The 15,186-nt window shown below is 45.4% G+C and overlaps 1 protein-coding gene across 1 annotated transcript; it reads left to right on the top strand.

Annotated features, from left to right (window-relative positions):
• Positions 1-5,380: 5,380 nt before the first annotated feature.
• KLHL38 (kelch like family member 38) lies at positions 5,381-11,938 on the top strand. The gene is made up of 3 exons (XM_053992594.1): positions 5,381-6,793; positions 8,162-8,267; positions 9,784-11,938. The coding sequence occupies exons 1-3, from the start codon at positions 5,444-5,446 to the stop codon at positions 10,068-10,070; spliced, it is 1,743 nt and encodes a 580-aa protein (XP_053848569.1). The 5' UTR covers positions 5,381-5,443; the 3' UTR covers positions 10,071-11,938.
• Positions 11,939-15,186: the final 3,248 nt, after the last annotated feature.

Here is a 15,186-nt window from a genome sequence, read left to right as displayed (position 1 = left end):
ATAAGGTACCCATTCTCAAATGATGTAGTTTGAAGTAAAAGCCAGTGGGTGGCTGAAATACACATGAAGTAGCTGGTTTAGGCAAAGGATTTGTTTTAAAATATTCCAACAAAAGTGCCCAAAGCTGTATGAGTGGTTTCTGTGAAACCTCTAGAAGCTCAGCACTCTGTAAACCAGCTACATCCTTATTTAATATGAAGCACGTAACTTTGGCAGCTAAATTTATTTTTGCCTGAAGACTGTTTTAATTAACGCTAGTAGGTCATTCTGACTAAAGAAGAGTGCAATTGCTTTCATCTTAATCTTTCACTCTTTAATTAGAGATTGGCCTGAAACCAAGCCAGGAGCCCACACATCTTCACACCCGTGTATACTGGGCCAAAGTCATTATTGAATTCCATGCTGTATCTCTCTATCTGTACACAATGTAAATGGTGACTCTTGGGAAGTTGCTCTGTGACTCCAATGCTGTAAAACTTGTCACTATAAGTTTAGGTCATGGGTTCAAGACCAGTATCCATAGATGTAGCCTGTTGCCCTTGCCTATGAAATCAGAACTAAGCCCAGATTCTTAAAATAAGCCTTAGTTCAGCATTAAGTATTGTACCCATGTGAATGGCAGCTGTGGCAATAGGACTCAGGGAAAACATGTTTGCTGAGCAGCTAAATAGAAAATTAATAACATAATAGTTACAGAAGAATGTGAGAGAAAGACCATAAGGATATCTGGACTTAAAAGAATAGGGAGAAGCTCAGATAGCTGGCAAGTAGCAGCAGCAGAAGAAAGTTAGATTTTTTCTGTGGGCAAGAGACAGCATTCACAAATTGCAGCAAAAAAAAATCCAATTGGACATATGGAAGGAGGTTATCCAGAGAGGTTGTGAAATCTGCATCCTTCAAGATTCCAAAAGTTCATCTGAACAAGTCCCTGAGCAAGCTAATGTTCTCCCAGCCTAGGCTGAGCTGTCACCCCAACCAGCCACCACTGTTGCTTGAGGAATCTTCCCATCCTCTCCATGGCATCTAATTAATTATGATCCCTGTAATTGTCTCTTTATACAATGAGAAATATTAATCCTGGGTTTTGTTCCCTCTCCCAGTTTTATTAAGACCATAATAAGGAATATTTTTTCTTGTCCGCTGTCAATTTAGACTGAAAATTTGGGTAAAGGGATGATCTGTCTCTTGATTACTGTGGGGGCTGGTGGTCATTGAGACAGTGCACATAACACTGAATAAGCTCAGTGAAGTCTCTGTCTTGAGCATTCCTTTTTCTTTATCCATATTTGTTCATTTTCACCTGAATTGTAATAGGATCAGTATATGAGTTTTACAAGTTGTCTGACATCACCAATCACTGTGCACCTGTCTGCTGGCTGGTCAGATTACAGCTTTTTTTCCACTCTGTTGCTCAGTGCATGACATTTCATCATCCCATTGCATTAAAACTTAAGAAGACCTGCTCTGGGTCAGATCAAAGGTTCAATCACCATAATTCCAAAACTGAATGATGCCTCTTAAACACTTAAGGAGAAGGAGCAGAAGGAGCAGGATGAGTATACAGTGTTACAACAACATGTTTGTTCTTTGGTAGATGTTTCTATTTTCTAGAAATTGGCCATGGATGGAGCTTGTACAGCAGCAAATATAGAGGGTCACAGTTTTTAATAGCCCCTAACAGCTCCAGCCCATCAAGGGCTATGGGGCACCTGCAGCATCACAACTCAAGGTGCTGCTCGGTCACATACCCTGTAAATGAGGCCACTTTCCCATTTGTGTTCAGACAAGACCATTATCTGTGCAAGATCTCACTCTCATGGTAATTTTGTCTTCCCAAAAGAAAGACCACTCAGGTCTGGTTCAGTCAATTGTGTACCTCCCTAGAAAAGCTGCCTCAAGAAATCATTTAGAAACAGATTTTATCTGACAATTTAGACTGTCCCACAGCCCAAACGGCTCTACCCTCTCAGCAGGGCACATGCCCCACCTCCCCTTCTCTCCCCCCCCTCCCCCATAGAGTGGGGGTCATATAGGACATATTGTCTTTGGCATGAAAAGTGATTTCTAGTCTATTTATAAAGAAAATCCTAACTAAGCAGTGCTGATGTGCCCACTTGGTTGTAGATATGTCTGAAGGCATAATCTCTGGGAAAAATATGAAGAGAGTTGTGAGGCAGGCAGCAGGAGCTTCATTGCTCAGAAGCCCTGGCTCTAAATTGGCAGGGACCTGTGTGGGGATTCAGCAAGGAGCAACAGCACCCTTCCCAGAGCAATAAGCTATTTAAACAGCACACTGTGTACTAGCAGGAATTTGCATAACTGTGCAAAGCCATCGAGCCTGGGATCTTCTAAATAAATGCCACATTTATCAGTGTCTGAACATCCCACCTAGCCTTCCCCAACCCTATAAACCTGTGTCATTAATGAAGGCAGATAGCATCTTTTCTTTCTTTAAGGGTTAAGAGAGTAATCCACAGCCACTGCCAGGAAGAGGCAGAACTAAACAGGCAACAAGGAGTTAGAGCCAGAACAGAGATATAAAGCTACATCAATCATCAGAATGGACTGCAATAAGAGCATATGCATGCAGAGCAAGAAAGAAAGTGAGAGGGTGTTTTGTTTGGGTAGCTAATGTTCCCTGGACAAGGAGAGACAAAAATTCTCCTTTGGGTTTTTAATGCCACTCTAAATATTTATAGCAAGATCATGTCCAGCTAGTGAGTTAGCAGCAGCAGGGAGTAGGGAGGGAGGGTACATTTTCCCCAGCACCCCAACATCATTCTTGGGTCATTTCTTTACTTGAGAAGAAGGGAAAAAGCTGTAGATTGCCATGTTTACCCTCAAAGTGACTCATCTACAAGAGTCAAATCCAGTGGCTCCTGCTCTTCCCCTCCCTCACCTCACCTCATACATGCTTGTGCACACACACGCAGACTGTGTGGGCAGCTTCCAAAAAGCTATGCCAGCCTGACTCCACTCTGTCTTTAACATGGGGCTGATTGCCTTCAGGCATTTCACCATGTCAGAAAGGCCATGTACAGCATGCTCATGATGCAAAGCTGCCATTTTTAGGGGAACAGGCTGCCCACATCCCTGTGATCTGCTGCACCATGGACACAGGGGCAGGTACGTATGGAGGACTGCAAACACCAGCATGGCATGGGAGTTGACATGAGGGCACTGTGGCTCCCAACGATTTTCGCTCATCTGCTTCATTGTGACTAAACAGACATGACTCACTCGTGAGCTTTGCCTTTGAAAATATGAGAAGGACTTTTGCTTTAACCTTGTCTTTCCCTGTTGTACTGATGCTTAGAAACTACATTTTGGATTCAACCCCACCCTAGAACAAAGAGAGAAATCTCAGCAGAGATGAGGAGCCCAATCCAGTTACCCAGGCAAGGGCAGCCAACTCTATTTCTCTTGAAACACGCAGGAACGTGGTATAGAGCTGGGGCACATCACACTTGACCTGCTGAAGACCCCTACAGGGCACCAGCTGGGGTTCTGGAGGATCCTCCCCTGGCACAAGATGTTTAAATGATCCCAACCCTGAGAATGGATTTAGGCTCATCATCATAGATGCCCACCATGGGAGTGTTAAATATGGGCACCTACATGTGATTGAGGCAGCTGAGCACCTGTGGATACCCAGCAGTGCCTGGAGGACTGTTCACCTGCCCAAATACAGGTTGCACATACTGGTGACCTGTATTACTTCGCAGACTCAGTTGTATTGACTAGACCTCACTGCCTGCAAAAGGAGCTTAGCTTGTTCATGTGCAGCCATCTGCAGTGAGGGACACCATCAAGGTATGTGCCCTGGGGAGCTCTGTGCCACCCTGGGAATTACCACTCTGAAATCTTGGTTTCCAGCTTGCTACTCACTGCAGCAACCTATTCCAGTCCTCCCACCTGTAACACTGAACTTCCTCAAGCCATCTGATTGACAAGTTCTTTGCTAGGGGTTTCAGAGAGCTGAGGTCCTTAGACAAAAGGCCACAACGTAGTGTTTTCTATATGAAATATCAAGCAGCATCATAAAGATAAATTGCTCCAAGAGTGAACTTCACTTTCTGCTCGGTGAAGGTAGCTGGGCTTTCCCTGACCACCTTGGAGCAGTGCTGGATGCAGGGGTCCCAGTGCATCAGCGTCTCCCATCACACTGCAACAGGCTGATGCTCCCCAGGTCCCTCCATAGGGTGGAGACACGGTCCATCCCCCCGGAGTCCCTGAAGCCCTTCTCTCTCCGCCTTTCTCCCTGAAACGACGGTGACAGCGTAGTGCGAGGCATTGCAGACTGTTTACAGGCTTCTAGAATTCCCAGGCACTTTAGGACAGCGTCCTGCCACTGTTTCCAAACGGACAGCCAGGACTTTTATAAGTGAACTTTCCTCTCCGTGTCTATTTATTATATGTAAACATTTGCCAGAAAAACACCACTCGGGCATGCTCAGAAGCAGCCAGGTCATTGCAAAAGGCAGCGGCGGCGTCACATGCGCTAAGAGCGCGGAGCGCTGCGCGCCTATTCTTAGCGCTGGAATGTACACAATGCCCCGCGCCCGCCGCTCCTGCGCGCAGCGCCCGGCCGCGGCGAAACTGACTGCGCCATAAACACGGCCAGAAATCACCCTCTATGAATCACCTACCTGCTGAAAGAAACCTCCCGTGGGTTTATAGGTTTTTGTCCAGGCTCTAGCTGTGGAAAAAATCAGCAGAGAATAAACGACAGAGAGTAAGTGCATGCAGTGAAGGACAACAGAAGGTAAACGTTTCTACCCTTCGGTTCCACTGCAGGTTGAGCAGTTAAGCCATGACCGTAGATACTCATCATATTGTTCTGCCTGGCACTTAATTTAGTCATTGTGTGTCTGATTAACATAAAAAAAACACAGCTAAGCAGAGTTAATAAATAACTTTTAATGCAGATTCCCAGCCTCTAGGGTTCCGTTTGTCCTGCTGCAGAGTTCAGCTCTGCCAGATTTGCATTCTTTGGGAGTGACTAACTCTAGAGGAAAGAGGCACAAGCTACTAAACTGCTAATACTTTAAAACAGTGAATAAATGTCTAAGTGCGTTTATTCAACATGATGGAAATGGACAAACCAATTGCTTCAGCCCTCCAGCTTTAATCCAAAATCATTGAGATAACTTCAGTGCTTTTGCTTCTTGCCAACGACACAGGCAGTGCTGACCTCAGACTTGCAACCTATCTGATAACTTTATGAGAGTTTTAAAGGGTCTTAGCGACCTTTTGGCTTCTTTATTATTTTCCCACTGTGCTTAAACCATGTTCCATTTTTATGTGTAATAGTGAACAGGATATTTACAGCAACATCAAAGTCCTTACTTGTTCCCTTGGAGCTGGATTTTTCAATAAAAGCTGCTAAGAATTTGAGGTTTTTTTCTGCCAAGTCCGGAATTCATCTTTCTCATATTTTGCTATGGAAGAGGGATACACTGAAGAGTTTCTCTTCAAAGACCAGGACTTCTCCTCTGAACTGCTGAGGCAGCTGAATGCTCTGCGGCAGAGCAGGATGCTGACCGATGTTACCCTCTGCTCCGGGGGCTTTGAAATCCCCTGCCACCGAAATGTGCTGGCTTCCAGCAGTCCCTACTTCAAGGCAATGTTCTGTAACAACTTCAGGGAGAGTCACCAGCCTAAAGTCATTCTAAAGGGCATCGACGCTGATATTTTGGATCAGATTATCCTTTATGTTTACACTGGGGAGATTCTAATATCCTCTGAGAATGTCTTGTGCCTCTTGGAGACTGCATCCATGCTGCAGTACACTAAGCTGTTTGAGGCCTGCTCTACCTACCTGCAAGACAAGCTGACCCCTGACAACTGTCTGAGCATGATCAGACTGGCAAAAGTCTTGAACTGCCAAAGCCTGAATAAGAAAGCCAAGGCTATGGCTTTGAAATGTTTTCCTGCGGTGGCCTCTTCTGAGGACCTGAAGGACCTCTGTCCCATGGAGCTCATAGATTACCTTGGGGATGATGAACTCTGTGGGGAAGAGGAGCAGGTCTTTGAGGCACTGATGGTCTGGATCCGGCACGACCTCCAGGCACGACAAGGCTACATCCAAGAGTTGTTCAAGAAGGTGCGTCTTCAGTACGTCCATCCAACTTTCCTCTTCCATTTCATTGCTAATGACTCACTCGTTCAGTCCTCACCCACTTGCAGGAGCATCCTGGAGTCAGCCCGGAGACACATGTTTTCCTTGTACAGCACCAACACGCCTGACATCAAACCCATGATGCACGTTCCTCGCAGGTACTCCAACCAAGAGTTCCTCATCATCATTGGTGGCAGGAAGGACAGCCAGCAGACCACGAGGGATGTCCTGCTATATGATGACAAGACGAACCAATGGCTGAGCCTGGCCAAACTTCCCATGCGCCTCTACAAAGCCTCTGCAGTGAGTTTACACAGCAATATTTTTGTACTCGGAGGGATGCCTGTTAGCAATAAGAGAAGTCTGGTCAGTGGTAATATTTACATTTACTCCCTCAAACTCAATCAGTGGAGGTTGATTGAGCACATGCTAGTTCCACGTTACTCCCACAGAAGCCTGGCATATAAAAATTATATTTTATCATTCGGTGGAATTGGTGAAAACCAGGAAATCCTGAATTCTGTGGAAAGATATGATAGTGTCTACAACACCTGTGAGAGCATGGCAAACATGCCTGTTGCCGTTCTTCACCCTGCTGTTGCTGCCAAAGATCAGAGGGTTTACCTCTTTGGGGGAGAAGATATAATGCAAAACCCTGTTCGGCTTATCCAGGTAATGGTCAGTCCTGCTTGTCATGGGCAATTTATTCTAAGGTATTCAGCAGTCCATCACCTTCATGAGGAAATCAAACCACTCAAAAACTTCAGCATGTGTTGCAGCAAGAGGCAGGATGAGTTGATCCATGGCCTCAAGCAGCATTGCAGCTCTTCCATTTTCCCCTTCTGAATGTTTCTCAGGCAGCAGCCCCAGAGGCACTGCTTTGGGTCTCAGTCAGCTGTGCCACTGGTGGGCCCCAGGGCCAGGGCTGCTGCAGGTGATGCCATGGCAGGCAGCGGCAGCTCCCCCTGCCTGGCTCCATGCCTGTAGCCTGATAGCACCAAAATCAGTGCTTTCCACTTGGCGCTGAGCTGGGGTCTCAGCCGCACACCTGCTCGCTCACAGCAAACGCAAATACTCGCCTTCATTAGAGTGATTAGATACTCACTCATCAAAGGGCCAGAACTTAAACTGACAGTCATTTTGGATAAACAGTTGTGTTAAAAATGTGGTTTCTGCCACATGTTGCTGGCTCTCTGCCTGCTTCCAGCCATTACACTCTACTAGGAGGAAAAAATACATTGCATTTTTTATCTGATTTGATGCTTTAGCAATGTTGAAATGTTTCTTTCTCATGAGTGTTTTTCACTGTTCAAAATGCTTTAACTAAGAAGGATGATTAAGCTAAGATGGCAACCATGACATGAGCAATGTTTTATAACGGTACTTCATTATCAGAGTGAAGGAAATGTATTTATCAGTTAGTGGGGAGATGCCCTGGTGATATTTGCTAAATTAAGAAGCAGATAATACGACATAAAAGTTTGTGTCACCCAGATGCAGATGACTGAATAATCATCGTCTGGCAGCATCTCTTTTTCTCACATAAATCGATGACTTAGATACCACTCTAAGTCCCTTTGCCAGTCTGAGTGCATACCAGTCACTAGCATATATATAGCAGCTGGGCAAACACAGTGGCTGCCAGCAGAGCTAGATGAAGCTGAGGTTTGTTTGCCCAGGAAATTGTTAAGGCTAATAAGGAATACACAGTATAACTGGAAAATGAAATGAATCAGCTTGCCCTTTGGGAGAACTAGTAACAGTGATTTAATGGCCATGCAGGAAGCCTTCATATGGCAGATACACTGCTTTAGTGCTTGTGCTAGCATCTCCTGAGCAGAAAATCTTGGGGATCCAGAATGCTTTCCAAGGGGACATATTAGGGGAAAAACAGTGGGTACATTCTCAGATTTCCAGCAGTTTGAGCCAGAGGATTGTATTTATTAGGGCAAAATAAAACCCAGAAGTTGCTCTGTAATTACAGATGTCAGTTAAAATGAAACATAAACAGCTGTGTGAATATCTTTATTTTTTTGTCAGGTTTACCATGTCTCCAGGAATACGTGGTTTCGCATGGAGACCAGAGTAGTGAAGAATGTCTGTGCACCAGCTGTCATGATTGGAGACCAGATTATCATCGTAGGTGGTAAGGGCTCTGTTTCACCTTCCCTCTCCCTCCCCTGCCCAGATCCTATGGGTTTTCGCAGCCTTCCTTTTTGGGGTGCTCCCTCAAAAAGCACCTGGATCTTGGGAAGGAAAGGAGGAGTATGCCCCCCCTCCATACACTTCTCTTCTGGAGCCTCATGGTGATTGAAGTGAAGATAAGTTCTTCATGAGGCACTTTCTTACCCTAAGTAGCAGCACCTGGGTGGAGAAAACTGAGGAAAAGCCAATGCAAGTTACTGCTCTTGGGAGGAAGCCAGGAGCATGGGGCTCCTGACCCTCCCCTGCTGACTCACAGCCTGGTCCTCCCTGTCTGCTCCACTTGGAAGAATGGAAAGCACAGCTACCACAAGGCCATGGATGGCTTGTCAGGATGGGTGGGCTGTAGGTCTATGAGGTGTTGGTTGGTCTTTTAGCTGCCTCCTGGAGGTAATTGGGAAATATCCCAAAAGGAGTGCAAAACACTTGGAAAGAGGAAACTTCTCTGTGTCTTTTTCGACCTGAGGGCCAGCCTCTGCCCATGGCAGTCGGGTATGTCATGTCATTGATCATTTGGCCCTCTACAGTCCTTAATGCCTCTTCCCTGACTACTCCCTGCCAGGAGGAAGCATGTGTTGAATTATTTAAGGAAAAATGAGACACACAGTATCTTTAGCAAAACAGAGGATTGAACCCAAACTGCACAGGACTTCAACCTGGTGTCACCCCTCAGGGAGAGGCCACTGCTATCCTTTGCAGTGAGAAGAGAGGAGGGCTGAGTCCAAAGGTCCAAGACTATCAAGCTCCTATAAGGCAGATTGCCCTCACCTCAGACCACACTCACGTTTTTCTACATGGACAAGGTACTGCTGGGTACCAAGCTTCCACACCTCCACTGCTCCAGGGCAGTGGCCCTCTTACCAGCACTTACCTCTCAGCTGATACAAGGTTGTATCACCCCTCAGAAGAAGAGCTGTCCACTTGGTCACTGGCATGGTGGCCAGCACAAATGTGGTGCTGAGGGCTTCAGGAGTGGAGTGAGCACTGGTGGCACCATGCTGTTGCATACCCAGCTCCAGTCAGCAGACAGCTACAACTCCAACCCAACAAGGCCCATCCCATGTGCCACCGATTTCTGTATTTCCAAGTGAAGCTCTAGGAGTCTGTTTGGTAAAAAGAAATATTTTCAGATGTTTGAAGGCACATGCAGGTAACTGCAAGCCCCGACTGTGTTTGACAGATTGGTTGCCTGATCGATGGGCTTTATGGTGCTCATCAAGCCTTGGCTGCCAAGGTGCTACAATGAGGATGAGGACAGACAGGAAAGGAAGATAGACAGGCAGGCATTCCTGTCTTATGAATCATCACTTCTTAGTTTAGATATCTTAATTCTGCCGAATTATGTACTACTATAATATGTTTTATTGAAGACCAGCATGAAATATATTATTATTATCCCTTCTGCTGGCCATAAGAGCTTAATTCCCATCTGTCTCTTCTACCTCTGGCTTTGCATTCAGGGTACACCCGGAGAATAATTGCTTATGATACAAAAGGCAACAAGTTTGTTAAATGTGCAGACATGAAGGACAGACGAATGCATCATGGAGCCACTGTGATCAAGAACAAGCTGTATGTTACAGGAGGACGATGTCTCACCTCAGACAATGTCATCAAGGACCTGGATTCCTTGGACTGCTATGATCCAGAGACTGACACATGGACACCAAAGGGAAAACTGCCACACAAACTCTTTGACCATGGGTGCCTGACTCTCCAGTGTGTCCCCTGTTCTAACCTTCTCTGAACGACTTTTGGTATTACCTTGATATTTTGTGGTTTTCTTCCCAGAAAGGACCCACCTCACTCTGCAGAGAGCATATGGGGAATCTTCATGGGGTCACACAAAGTCTTGACCTTGAAGGCACCAGCAGCATTAGTCCTTCCAGACCCTGTGCCAGAAAGACCATGAGCTTTGCTCACACTGTATTCACCTGTCTGATATTGCATGTGGTGCTGCTGAGTCCAGTCTGGAGGCCTTACCCAGCATCTCAAGAGGAAACAGGAAAAAGATACTGGCTAAGAACACAGTGTGGGATTTGTCCTTGTATGGACTTTAAAAGTGAAAGGGGATGCTGCTATCTCCAGGAAAAGTAAGATCTTTGCTGTCATGCAAACTCAGCTGCCTGCCACAGCCCTGTGCTGCTCATCGCTGACTGAGCTTTCCATTTCCAGTGGTGGGAGTGTTTAGAATAGGAAGCCCCAAGCTCCAGTCTTGTAGCCAGTCCAGGAGCAGCTGCCTGAGTTATCTGTGGTAGTCAGCTCATAAGAAATAAAATTTTAATGTTCCTATCAGCTAACTAGAAATTGGCAAAAGACTGATGCTTTGATCTGAACTCTCATATTGCAACAAGAAGCAGATTTGACTTTTCAGAGCTAACACTCTTCCACAGTGCAGGGAAGATTTTTGTTCCATCTGCCTGGCCTCTGAAGAATCAGGAGAAGACGGGATGGAAATTAAGATTGTCTGCACCTTCTTTTTCAAGGGATCTTATTTTGCAGGGATCTTCCTTCTCCTTTGGCATGAGGAATAGCAGTGGAGTTTGTTAGGATGACTTTGGCTGATGCAGTTCCTGAAATGTAGAATAGCAGAGAGGACACATGAAGGAAAGGGGATGTAAAAGAGAAGAGGTATTTGGGAGGAACAATTTCTTTTTCCCTTTCTCCTCTCTCCAAACCACTGGAAAAAAGCCCATGAGACAAAGCCAGTGACAGGAAGCCAGCTTTCCAAGAAGAGCAAGTCTAAATCTGCTACTTGGCAAAACAGCTCTGCTCCATCAATATTTTCGTGGGGTTCTGCCACTAAGTGAATACTTTTAAAGGGAGGGGATTAATCATCAGACACTGAACAGGCTGTGAACTGCTGTTAGGTCACCAGGCTTGGTAAGATTGCTGAGATAGCAAGGAGCTTTACAGATGACCACTATCCAGAGAAAGGCTGGCAGAAACAACACCCTTTTTCTTCATATTTGAAAGAAAGTGGAACTTTTCAAAGGGTACAGGATAGCACGAGGAAACCATGCTCAACCTTCCTCTTCACAAAAGGCTGCACAGAAAACCAGCTCCAGACACTAAGATCCCCTCCCATGAATTGAGCAGAAGAGTGACAGAAATAGTTAACAAAGTAGAGGGCTGGAAGGAAGTATTTAGTATCAACTGCTGGTTTAACAATGGAAAATAAAAGGGCTATTATTGTTTGCATGAGCTTTGTGTTCAGGAGTCCCCATTGTTCCCTCCCTTTGTTGATAAAGGGAATTGTTTTTGCACCAGTGGGTATTGCCAGGGTTTCCTTCTAAGGACCTGTGAAAAATGAGTGGGAACTCAAACTCCTCTCCCAGCTCAGAAGCCTTTGGCTAGATTTCTCTTCTGTCTTTCAGTCTATATCATCTCCTCCCTGTGTAAAGCAGAACTAAATCATGGTATTTGCCAAATTGAGCTGGAGCAGTGATTCATCCTGCTTCCTCACAGACCAGCTCCAGCTCTCTGGAGAAAGAAGCCTTGTCATGGCCAATTATGGAAAGTCTACCCCAGGGAGATGTTTATTCCTAACCCTGCAGTGCTGCCTTCCCAAACTCCATCCTGTTGTGACCCCACTCAGCTCCAAACTCCAGGAGATGCCAGTTGCTGCCATGCATTTTAGCTGACATAGATTCCTGCCAGGCTCATGACTGTACCCAAAACTGAGGGGAAAAAAAGTTGACTTGGGGCCATAATCCCATGTTTGCAAACCATTGCCTCAGTAATAGGTTTACGATTAGAAGCAAACAGATTTTTTTTTTTAATTCCTGTATCATATAACTAGTGATTTTCTCTGTGTTCGTGTGGGACCAAGCAGTACCTTGCACAGCTGGGCAGGAAATGGGGAGTGCAAAAAAGAGGCAGGGTTGTGGCAGGATTGAACACAGCATCTTTCCCCATCTCGTGGGGAGCCCTCACTTGACCCCCAGGTCCCTGGAGAAGCCAAGGGTTATGGACAGCTCTGCTCTGGCTGCAACCTTGTGCTCCTTTCCTTCACAAACCTCTCACCTCATGCCCATAATTCAAAGAATCTGGGCTGCTGGGCATTAAATTCAAAACCTGGTTTGTAATAGGCTTTTGTCTTGTGGTGAATCTTGATGCAAACTCTGACAAAGCTTTTGGGATCCTTTGAAGAAGAGGGGTTGAAATCAGAAAACAGCGTTGAGCCTTTGCAAGACAGATGAGGGATGGCTAAGTTGCTCAGTCATGGGTAGGGAGCAGCACATGCAGCTCCAGGATGGGATACTGACCTCTGTGTGGGCACAATGGGGAGAAGGGATGTTGCCTTTCTAATCAGGTGCTGACCACCATCTGGCCCTCCTAGACCAGTACCTAATACCATGCTCACTTCTTTACAGTTGTAAGAGCACTCCTAGCAAGGGTTGGCCAAGGTGCTTTTTTCTCCATTTTCAGGAGGGGACTTTTTGGAGCAGTGACTTCTGTCACTACCTGATACACTTTTACATACTTTTTCAGGGGTCTGATCTTCTAAATATTCAAGCATTTGAGTACTCATCCAGATGGGAATCCCCCATGGGAGAGCAGCAAGGTTCTTCACAAAGCAATGATGGACCCATTAAAAGGTGGGAATTTGTTGCTCTTCATTTAATAACCATGCAAGCCATGGAAAAGAGGGTTTTAAAAAATATTTCTTCTTGCAACTTCTAGAAGGGTTGAGCACCTGCCACATTTTTTCAAATCAGGGAGTGCTCCAAAAGTTCATCACCTCCAAGGGCTTGTCCTCAGGTGCCCTGACCCAGTCACTAAATCGAGGAAACCATAGGACCACATGGCTGAAACCAGTCTGTTCCATGGGACAGTGAGTTACACAATCCCTCATGGTACTTGTCCAAAACACTGAAAATCTGCCATGAGGTGCTCTGATCCCTCCCCAGGTAACAAACTTGAGGTGTTATTGGCCTCAGAGCTTTTAATACTATCTTCTTTGCGCTGTACCTTCTGCCACAGAGATAAAGGGCAATCAATTGACCCTTTTAGATGCCATATATTTTTTACATCTTTAGAGTTTATTACGATGTTTCAAAGTCTGTAGACTAAACAAACCCAGCCCTTTCAATCTTTCCTCATAAGTCATGTTTTCTAGACCTCTGATCATTTTTGTTGCTCTCCTCTGGACAATTTTCAGTTTGTCTGTTGGTGGTTTTATTTATTTAAGTGCAGGGCCATGGCTCAGCCTTGCAGTGCTGAGAAGGGCAATAAACCATTTCTGCATCTTACCTACAGCATTCCTGGTCTCAGAGCCCAGAAGGATTTTGCTTTTCACAGCAGCAGCACAATACTGACTGGGGCTCAGCTGTCGTCGCAGTTAAGGAATGTTTGCAAGTTTGGGCAAGGTCACATGGAAAGACTGCAGGACATCCAGAATCTCCCGGGGTTATTCCTAACTTCATCTTTGCTTTGGCTCATCAGGATCCCGTCAGAACCTGTCGAAAACAGTATCTCTCCATGGCTTCAACAAGGGGCTTTGGACATGACCCTTGTTATTGTGTTCACAGCTGGGTTCATCACTAATTCTATTAATTTTAACAGCAAATATTTAATGGTTGAGTAATTTTTATTTTTTTTTTTAGTACTAGGGGAAAAGTTTCAGACGAAAAAATAAAAGGAAGGGAGGAGATTGCATTTTCTTTTCAGCTTTCTTCCCCTTGCCTTGCTGCAAACCCAGAGCTGAGTCCTGCTGCACAGGCAGCTTGTGGCAGCAAATTTGCTTTGATCTCAGCAAAGAGTTGTAGGTTAAACCTGTGTTTTTTCACTGTAACCATTTATCAAACAATGCAGTCCTTTACAAGGGCAGCCTTTTTCTTCTGCAGTAATATGTTTATAATTATAATGCATTTCCTTCTTCTTTTTGATTAAACACACCTGACAAAGTAGGAAAGATGTCAATGCATAAATAAATGGGCACACCAAGTTCATTGCTTTGTCAGTCCTCATTTTCCAAATGCCAAGGAGTTCATTGTGAGGTGAATCCTCTAGTTGAGAAGGAAACAATTGGGTAGAGCATATATGAATAGCATACAGGGTAATTTATCCCTGGCATTGTTCCTTAGCCTGACCTGAGAGCCATTAATAATTGACAGCAGCAAAAACAATCCCTTTTTAAAAATATAAACATCCATACTTTTTTCCAGCTGCTTGAAAGCTCCCCCGGCAGAAGTTGAAGTCATATTCTCCATGGCATAATGAGCATGAATTCCTCAGTGCAAGGTTGCACCTGCAAAGGAGCTGAGATCTGCTAATTAGTGGACTCCTAATGATGTTTTCAGTGGCTAAATTCAATGAGTTTGCCCACAGTCCAAATGAAGCAAAAGTTCTTATGGACAAATTCATGTCTCAGGCTGCTGGTGCCACCAATGTCACAGGGCTCCTCAGGGTTTGTGTTGGAGCCCTGAGTGATTGATCTGGCCTCTTCTGTTTATTAGTGTTTCCAAAATAGTAGCAGAGCAGCGAGGAGCCCAACTGCTCTGTCAGTCGGCAAGTCACCCACTGGCTCCAGCTGCTGCCTGTCACTTCTCTCCCCAGAGCTCTTTGTTTGCCTGCACTTCTTTCATGTTGAAAGAGCCCCTTCCCAGAAAAGCAAGCAGCAGCACATCTCGAGCAGCCCTGGACCAATAGACACATGTCTCGTGGCTGCTTTAAACACAAGGCATCCCCACAGCTGTTGGAGACATTTGCCTTAAGAGTCAGGGGTGAGCCATGAGGTAAAACCTTGCTGGAGGTGGGAGAAGGCAGAAGAATCTGGTCCATTTCTTCATCTGGTCAGGAAGATGCTTGCAACCATCCTCCTCTATCTAATCTTCCCATGTCTAGTTCTCTGAAGTTTG

This window comes from Vidua macroura, chromosome 1, assembly GCF_024509145.1.
Source record: "Vidua macroura isolate BioBank_ID:100142 chromosome 1, ASM2450914v1, whole genome shotgun sequence".
NCBI classification, from domain to species: Eukaryota; Metazoa; Chordata; class Aves; order Passeriformes; family Viduidae; genus Vidua; species Vidua macroura.
The sequence above is the reverse complement of the archived record's forward strand: the minus strand, read 5'-3'. Positions and strand labels throughout refer to the sequence as shown.